At 30.6% G+C, this 10199-nt stretch overlaps 1 protein-coding gene across 1 annotated transcript; it reads left to right on the top strand.

Annotated features, from left to right (window-relative positions):
* Positions 1 to 3530: 3530 nt before the first annotated feature.
* Positions 3531 to 8433, top strand: LOC113401142 (alanine--glyoxylate aminotransferase 2-like). The gene is made up of 10 exons (XM_026640903.2): positions 3531 to 3673; positions 3889 to 3965; positions 4171 to 4289; positions 4693 to 4927; positions 5304 to 5397; positions 5976 to 6190; positions 6315 to 6534; positions 7265 to 7509; positions 7773 to 7944; positions 8212 to 8433. The coding sequence occupies exons 2-10, from the start codon at positions 3904 to 3906 to the stop codon at positions 8293 to 8295; spliced, it is 1446 nt and encodes a 481-aa protein (XP_026496688.2). The 5' UTR covers positions 3531 to 3673; positions 3889 to 3903; the 3' UTR covers positions 8296 to 8433.
* The last annotated feature ends 1766 nt before the right edge of the window (positions 8434 to 10199 follow it).

The following is a 10199-nucleotide window of genomic DNA, read 5'->3' as shown; positions in this document are numbered from 1 at the left end:
GCTTAAAAAATGACGACTTCCATAAAAACTTTCAACCCTTATTTCACCACCTTAGTGATAGAATATCAAAAACACTTAAATACGTATTTACTCATTTATAATCAGTATCTCAAAAATAAAGTTTCATGTTTTTAACTTAAAAAATGATTGACTCCCATAAAAACTTTCAACCCTTATTTCACCCCCTTAGTGGTCTAATCTAGAAATGCTTAAATTTTATCAGTATCCCAAAAGTGAAGTTTCATGTTTCTATCTTAAAAATGACGGATTTCTATACAAACTTTCAACCCTTATTTCACCCCCGTAGGGGTAGAATATGCAGAAACTTAAATAAGTATCTACTCCTTTTTAATCAGTATCCCAAAAAGAAATTTTCATGTTTCTATCTTAAAAAATTACGGACTTCTATACAAATTTTTACCTGTATCTCACCCCCGTAGGGGTAGAATATGCAGAAACACTTAAATAAGTATGTACTCCTTTGTAATCAGTATCCCAAAAATAAAGTTTAATTTTTCTAACTTAAAAAATTACGGACTTCCATACAAACGTTGAACCCCTATTTCACCCCTTTAGGGGTAGAATTTCCAAAATTCGCTCCTTAGTTGGTGTCATGATACGTAAGTTTATAAGTATACAGACTAAAATATAAGTTTTATGCTTCTAGTTCTAAAAATGACAATACTTTCAACAACTTACAACCTTTCAACCACTTACAGCACTTTTTCCAAATATAAAAAGGGGCATATGTCCTTTCTCAGGCTCTAGACTATTTGTGTACCAAATTTCATTTAAATCGGTCCAGTAGTTTTGACGCGAAAGCGAGACAGACAGACAGACAGAGTTACTTTCGCATTTATAATATTAGTATAGAAGTATGGATTTTCGTCTATGATCGAAAATTTCCCGTACTTTTTATTTATGAAATGGGATATATTTTTTATTGTATTAATGTATTGTACTCACCTTTCGAAAGATATACGTTTCACTCGGTGGTCATTCTTTTGACATTTCCCTTATCAAGGACATTCGTATAAAGCTTTACTACTTTCCGTATCCCGCTTAGAATCACGTTAAAGATATTTTCTGCTGCATTACTTCAATACAATAGAGTTGTGCTTTATTATTTAGAATCTGTAACCTTTAAAACGAACAAGTTATTTAAGGACTGTTTCATTGTCTAGAACAATGAAACAGTTTTTCTGTATATATTATTTTAAAGAACTAACTTACTCCAAGGTATTTGTTGACTCTCCTATGTTAAGTGCGATAGAACTTATAAACAAAAATAACGCATATTTAGATACAATTCGATGGTGCGAGTAGTGAGACAATTTTCGTTTATAATATTCCCGTTTTCCTTTTATTGGGCTATATTATGCATGATGGTTTTTCCGCTACTGGATTATTTTGCAATAACATAATTGTAAATAATTCATTTACGTATGTTTGCATAAAATACGTCTTCTCGATTGAATATATATTCCAAGCAGGCGGCAGTTGCATGTTTAATGGACATGATATCCTAAGAATGTTGATTTAAAATGTCTATCATGACTGGGCTTAAATAAAATAATATTGCATTGATTAGATTTGCATGCGATCAATTGACCATCCATCAATAAAAAATGATTCATAATTATTAATAAACTGAAATAATATTATATAATATTATTCGAGCTGCAATGCTTAACTGTGCTAGATTTTATATCTGTATAGATTATTATTATTGATATAATCGAACGTGTATTATATATACATGTACATATACGTACCCAGATATACAAAGAAGCATAAGAATATGGGTTATTTATTTTGCCTTATGATATTATGCAACGTACATTTTGTTAACATAACAAATATAAAGTAGTCTTTGTGAAATGAATTCGAGATAATTGGTTATCTGTTTAAGTAATACCGTTTTTATGTGTGTCGACGTGATATGCGAATAATAATAATAATATAGGTAATTTGTTTTCTCCTAACAAATACACGTACCTTATAAGAGACAATAGGGAAGACAGGAGCCTATATCTACAAAATAAAAACTTGTCAGAAGGCTATATGTTGAGTTGTATGTAACGTTTTTTAAAAGGGTTATAATGTTCTTATAATTGATTATATGTAAACTCAGGATAAAATCGAAGTGTCATTTTGTGTTCAGATTAAAAAGTATAGCAAGTTTTATATTAAATGAGTTCAATTCAGTGTGACTGATATGGAAGTCATTTAGCAAAAATAAAAGGCATTATAATATAAAACAAACAAAATATGTTTCTAGTAGCTGAGTATCGTTAGGTACACTTGTATCAATTATATACGAACCAAGGTCATTCGTTACAATCAGTTAAGATCCCCTCAGTTAATAAAAGGAAAAGCTTATAACACAGATCCGGAACACAATCATTGAATTGACTAGTGATATAATTTGCGATTATAAATAGGTATGTATGCATGTAGGGTAGGTCGTGCGCTGACTTTTAAAATAAAGTCGTTTATTATTATTTCTTTCAAATAGGGACAAAAGCCTATTCTATGCTAAATAGAACCATTTAGTGTCCCCTTATTGTCCTTTTGGGTTTATTAAAAATTTTAATTAAATATATAAAAATTATTGATCCTTATGGATAGATATCAAGAATTTTTAAACGTAGATACTTTTTGAATATTATTAAAATAATATAATCCCGATCTTTTTATGATTTAAAACGTCGTAATAAAACATGTAATTCTATAACATTATTATGATAAATAATTATTTCTAACTGCGTTAATTGCATTATACAACTAAGTAAATAAAGGCGAAGACAAACACATTATGACGCATCATTTTATTTGAGCAATTAAACTGATTTCTCTTGATGCTCATTGTTTTCAAATATTTAGTTAAAATGTATATTTAGTGTTTTATTGTTCTCTAAAGCATCTATAAAAATGTAAAATGTAACGACTAATGTATGCTATAGATATTTATGATAAGAAATAGTATAACAAACATTTGAAATCGCTGGTCACAGTTCATAAATGCGTCTCGCATTAAGGAGCACTTTTCCACTCGATTTTCAAGGCTACTATTATAATTAAGTTTGATAGAAATTTTTGAAAATATTTTTAAACACAAAATTTTCATAAAAAGTTATACGTTTATCTACTTAATTTTCTTTGTCTAATGTTTATTACATGTGAATAATAATAATAAAATATTTATCGAATAAACTGTCTATAAACAGTGACTGTGGAATTGATTTTACGACTTATTTTTTAATATAGTAAGAAAACAACTGATGACTTCTAGTTCATATGATAAACTAATACCTAAGTTGAAAATATATTATGATAATAATGACGTCAATGAGCGTGAGCTTCCCCTTAACAAGCATGCGTCCCAGTCATGGCGGTGCGGCATCACTCGCGTGGCTGGTGACTTCTTACAGCATGTGCGCTTATCAAGTACGTTATTGCACTGATAGTATGTATTCTTTTGTTTTCATTGGCCGCAGCGAAGGCGTGCGCGCCTCCGCCTGCGTCTATAAAATAAGATGTCTTGAAATATATTTTAGCATTACTTGCTCAGGCGCCGCACGTGACGCTTTATTACCTATTCGTTTTAAGATATCATTTAGTTCACGACCTTTGTTATTTTCATTCATATTTCTAATAATAGTTTTTAAAGGTAAGACCGATTTATTTTAAGAATTACTAAATGTTTTGAATGCAAGGTGCACTTTTCGCCTCATTTTAGTATATTAAGTTAAGGGTCGTAACCTTGACTTATGTCTTTTAAACTTTCGAATCTTTTTTTTGTAAATATTATTTTTTTTTTAAATGTAAACATTGAAATACTTACTTATGAGTAGACTGTGTATAATTTTTAATAATATTTTTTAGATATTTTTGTAAAAGATGGCCTTTCTACAGTCGATGCCTAAATCAGAAACTATCAAGCTGCGTGAAAAACATATTGGGTAAGTAAATCGGAAAATTTGGCATTACTATATCATAATTTTGATAGCTGTTTATAGAAATAACTTTTTCGAAGAGTAATAAATAAACTACTCTCTACAATATTTTATCTACGTCGTTTTATCGGTATTAATAGCTAGCGACGAGCAAGCAGAGGTAGACTACAGAAACGGGGTGGAGATTTAAAACAGTAAATTTGTTCCACAGAGCCGCCTGCCAGTTGTTTTTCCGTTCATCTCCATTAAAAATAGTGCGAGGTATCGCCCAATTTATGTATGACGAGACAGGAGAGAGGTTTTTAGACTGTATCAACAACGTTGCTCACGGTAAGTTAGATTTTATTATACAAACTTTTTGTAACATATTCATTAGCATAGCGTTTTAAAATTGGAAAAGAATAAAAATATTTTTTCTTTAATTGTAAAAAAAAAAACTTGACAGTAACTGTATTCAGCAAACGAATTATTATTTTTATATAGCTTTTTAATTACACATAAAATATTTGATTCGATCTATTTGTGCAAAATTTAACATTTCGGTATGTTAGTATTCCATAGGTACTCCCATACATCAACGTACATACTCATGTACTACTTTTATATATTTTTTACTTTAGTTTTATTAAGATTTTTTTTATATATATATATTTGAATATTTAATACTTTACTTTGATGTTGTCTGTTATATGACGAACTACCTATTTGTGTTAAAATGAGTATTGTTTTCTAGTGGGACACTGTCACCCCCATGTAGTGGAAGCTGGCCGTAATCAAATGTCTTTAATATCGACCAATAACCGTTACCTCCACGATGAGCTAGTAATTCTTGCCGAAAGGCTCGTGAAGACGATGCCCGAGTCACTATCTGTCTGCTTCTTTGTCAACTCGGGTTCTGAAGCCAATGACCTTGCCTTAAGGTTGGCTCAAATTCACACTAAGAAGAAGGACGTGATTACGCTTGACCAGTAAGTATTTAATAAGTTTATGGTATGAGTCGATAACAAAAGTTTTAAATATGTAAGTCGGTTAGGTGAATGTACAAATTAAGCAACCATTTATATATCTGTTTAACGTCTGAAAAATACTTCGTTTAATTTAAATACATATAGAACATTAAAATGTATCTATAATGTGTTCGAAACAAGCAATGATTCGATAAAATATATATATAACAATACGAAGGAAACAAATATATTTATATAAACAAATAAGTATATATGTATGTACTTATATTTATATCGTTTTGAAATCGAAAAAGAAGAGAAAGCAAGAGTATGAAGAATGAATGTTTTCGAGTTAGTAGGAGTATTTTAGGGTGCTACTAGCGCCTGTTTGTTGCAGCGCTTATCATGGACACCTAACGTCTATGATTGATGTGTCTCCCTACAAACTGAACCTACCAGGAGGGCCAGAGAAGCCAGAGTGGGTTCACGTGGTGAGTTGCCATGTACCTTGTCAAGTTGGGACAGTCCAGACAGTTTTCACCCAGATGCAAATAGATTTTGTCTGTTAACATTACCAGTAGTAAAAAATAACTTATTTTAACGTAGTCAATTATTTGGATAACTTCTATAAATTGAATAAATAAAGAGGTTGTTCTATGTATATAAATGCAACGTAAGTATTGGTAGGTATTATATACTATAATCAAGCGTAATCAAGAGTTAACAAAATCCTAAGGCGAAAATTGTGTTTTATTTATGATATTAGTTTTGGTTGATATTACGAAATAAACGAGAAATGCGAATTTATGTCTCGGTTTATTACAAATGAAATTTTATATTCTCATACATAAGAAAAATATATTTGATAAGAATTTATTCGCTACGCACGCGTTATATCCAACTCCTAATATCTTATTTTTTGTCATATTCTAAAGATGTCTTGCTTCTCGTTCAACGACTAATTGATTTTGAGGAACGGGGGCTTTTCTTATATATTATTAGTCATTTTCCTTACAAAAATTTTTTAAGCGTCAGTAGCAAATTAATAATTTATTATTTTTATATTTAGGCCCCAGTTCCCGATACATATAGAGGAAAATACACGTACCCGAGGGATTCACAGTCGGAAGAAGAATTAGGATGCTTATATGCGAATGAAATCGGAGATATTTGTAGAGAACTTAAAAGAAGAAAGGGTGGCGTTTGCGCTTTCATAGCAGAGAGTCTCCAAAGTTGCGGTGGACAAATTATTCCTCCCAAGAATTACATGCAGAGAGTATATGAGTAAGTGATTATTGTGTTTAAATAAAACAGTTTACTTAATTATATATCTAATATGTGTTATTTTGTAATGTCATCTCTGTGAATATCTGTTAAACGCACCTAATACATATGTGACTCATTCTAGATTCGTCCGAGAAGCAAATGGTGTCTGTATCGCTGATGAAGTGCAGGTTGGCTTTGGTCGCGTAGGCACTCACATGTGGGCATTTGAAACACAAGACGTGGTTCCGGATATCGTGACGATGGGCAAGCCGATGGGCAATGGCCACCCGGTCGCCGCGGTAATCACCACACCAGAAATTGCGAAAAGTTTTGCAGATACCGGCGTAGAATATTTCAATACGGTAATAATATTTTAATAACATTTTCCTTTTGAGCACTTTATGATCATTATATGTATTTCAACAAAAAGGCAAATATTTTTTCTTCAATACATACTCTAAAAATATGTATATATTTACAAACATAATTATGTGGGTTATATAATATCTATATTATACGGTATTTATATCGATATTTTTATATGCAAATAAGTTTTTACAAGTATGTATATTTCAATTAAGTATTACTTTACAAATTTGTCATACGCATATAAATGAATCCTCCGAGTTGGAATGTAAATTTTATCGTGAAGAAACAACAACAAGCTGACGACACGCTTTTTTATCATATGTGTAATTTTGTACCAAAAATATTAAGATATCCTGTTAAGGCATAATATTGGAAATATTGAAGCTCAGCTTCAATTTAAAATTCTAGTATTCTCTCTACATTCAAATAGCTTGACAAAACTTTTTTAATATATTGCACAAGTTTAACAAAAGGTTTAGTAGGTATTCGTTTTATTTGAGAATGCTAACGGAAATGTAACTTTTAAATTTAATTAATTTTTGTTACCTAAGAAACTAGTACAAAGGCTTTCGCTTTAAAGAAAAAGGTAGCGCAGGTGGTTTGTAAGAATTTTAAATATGAAAAGCACACACACACTAAACAGTTTAATCTTAATTCGTTATAAAATGTATATAACCTTTTTAAATTAAATCTTTCTTATTAAATTTACTTTAACTGTTGTAGTACGGGGGTAATCCAGTTTCCTGTGCTATCGCAAATGCTGTTTTGGATGTTATTGAGGAGGAACGACTTATGGAACGCGCTGCTCGTGTGGGGAATCACCTTTTAACGCGTTGCGAAAGTCTCAAGCACAAACACCGGTTAATCGGTGATGTCCGGGGTAGGGGACTCTTTGTCGGCGTCGAACTTGTCACCGATAGAGACACAAGGACACCCGCTACGGTGGAAGCTAAACACGTTGTCGACAGGTACGAGCTAACCATTACTCAATGGTTGGAATTGAATGTTAACCGAACTTCGTGGGTTCAAATCCAAATGAGCACCAATGATTTTTAGTGTTGAAGTACTTGTAATAAAATTACTCTTGTCAGATAACTCTGACAGGATTTCCATATGTTTGAATAATGTCACATGTCTATGATAGTGTATTTCTTTAAATCAAGTCCATATAAATATGATGCAATAAAATATACCGGAATGGCATTTATGGAATACAATTTTTTTTTCTTAGGATGAGAGAGGAGAGGATCTTAATAAGCAGAGATGGACCAGACTGCAATGTATTGAAGTTTAAACCACCAATGGTATTTACAACGCAAGATGCAGATAGACTCGTTGACATATTAGACAGAGTACTTTCTGAATTAGATGAAAACACAAAACCAGTTCAAGTCAAATTAGAGGTAATTTATCTGATTTATATAAACACATACAAGTTACATATTGTCAATATTTTATGGTTAGTGGGTACTAGAATATTACATATAAAGTCATAATATTATTATTCAACTATTATGTGTATTTTTAGTTTTATTTGAATTCCTAGAATTATAAGTAAAAAGATTAAATTATTGTATTTGAAAAGTACTTAACTTTAGTTACAGGATTAAGTATTGTAAAAAATATTCCATGTGGTTGTGATAATTACAATAGTTTTTTAATATTTTCAGGTCCTGGTCTCACCCATTAGAGGTGTAGAAAGTAATGACATGCAGTTAAAAACCAATATTCAACAATGTGTTAAAGCTGTGTGAATGGATAAATCTCTTAAGTATTATATTGAATATGTTAAGTTTGTACATATAGTTAAGTAATTTTATTAATTTTAAGAAATATATTATATTTTAAATATATAAAATGAATTAAATAATAAGATTTACACTTTTTAAAAAGTTTTATTTTGTACCAATAATACTGTAACATTATCACCAGGTTTAATTTACATTTAGAGTGAGTTATTAAATGACAGGTATTATTATGAAAAGAATATAAACTGATGACTTTGGAGCTCAAATACAATTTCTAGTAATCATTTATTAGACAATTCTTATACAAATTATCACAATTATCTAAGGTTACTAAAATAGTTCTTCTGTATAGTATTTCCATTCTGGTCATTTTTTGACACAGGCTAAGTTTGTGTTCTGCTGAATCTGGACAGCAAGGGCATTGCCTATAATTGGCCGTGTGGTCACTACCACAGTTAGCACATTTTGGTGGCTCTGTGATTGCTCTCTTTCACACTTCTTAGATTGATGTTCACCGGCACACTTAACACATTTGACCTGGCCATGACAGTATCTTTGAGTATGTCCCCATATTTGACATCTATGACATTGCTTAGTCTTAGATTTAGGTGGCTCCATCTTGATATCATACCCTAAGAGCTTCTGAACCCTCAAGATTTTCTTACCTTCATCATTATAAGGCATTTATGCTAATACTAGGGAGGTATTGTCTTTTATATTTTCACACTTCTGCATTAGATATACTCGGACAATAGGTATATACATTGCTTTTAATTCTGATTTAATTTTGTTCAAATCTAAATCTTTAGGCAAACCCCTGATAACTACTTTCATTTTACGTTTTGTTGGATGTCCAAATGTATGATAAGGCAGTTGTTTTTTTTCAAAATATCGAATTAAAACCTTTTGGTCATTAAAAGTAGGGCAAGTTATTTTAGTGTAATATCTGCTTAGATAGGGTTGATTGAACTTTATGCTCATTGAAAGTAGCTTGTGAACATGAGCAAAATTGATAGTAGGTTCATGAATAAGTTATTACAAATAATGTTATTACAACAGTTATTGCTTCAATATATCAAGGTAAATTAAATATTGAAAAATCAACGAAAGTGTAATTATATATGATCTATGTTAGTTTTACATTTTACTTTATTAACACGTAAAATATAATAATGAAAATTCAAAATTTATACGACATTAATACGATATTTGGTTATAAATGTATTTTTGTTTGTAGCCCATAATTTTTTCGTAATATTAGTAGTATGTTATGATTTAGTTCTGATTAATTAGTCACACACTTAACATCTCGCATACCAATAATCAATAAGCGTTTGTGATTTTTTTTATTATGACGTAGGTAGTAAGATTGTATCTTTTTTAAACTTTTAAAATAATTTACCATACTAGCGTAGGTATGTTTGACGTTGATTATAAATTTAACCTAATTTAAATAATCATCTAAAAATTTTGATTTCAATTTGAAACAAAACTATCTCTAGGTGAAATGTTATGCTGCCTTAAAAATGTAGGATAAGCTAAAAAAACTTAATTTTTTTTTCATATTCTATTTAGATAGCGTGCCGCCTGTGGTGCGTTAGTGCGACGGAAGTCGTGTTATAAAATCAGATGTATTTTCGTGTAAGATACTTATGTAAAAATATCTTCGGAATTCATGGTCAGTCTTCTAAGGACGTTTTCCTGTAACAAAAATAGTAAAGCCCCTACCTTAACCCTGCTCCCCGCTTAAAATTTTCACCTGTATATTGAAGTCAATTTACATTCTAAATGTAGGTAGTAAGAATAAATTATTTATTCAGCTGATTACGACGCTTACTTGTTGATGTTTGCATTTCCCAAATATAGCTGTGTTGGTTCTCATAGATTATAAAAAGTACAAGCCAAATACA

This window comes from Vanessa tameamea, chromosome 7 (assembly GCF_037043105.1).
Source record: "Vanessa tameamea isolate UH-Manoa-2023 chromosome 7, ilVanTame1 primary haplotype, whole genome shotgun sequence".
Lineage (NCBI taxonomy): Eukaryota > Metazoa > Arthropoda > Insecta > Lepidoptera > Nymphalidae > Vanessa > Vanessa tameamea.
This window is presented reverse-complemented; position numbering and strand designations above follow the sequence as displayed.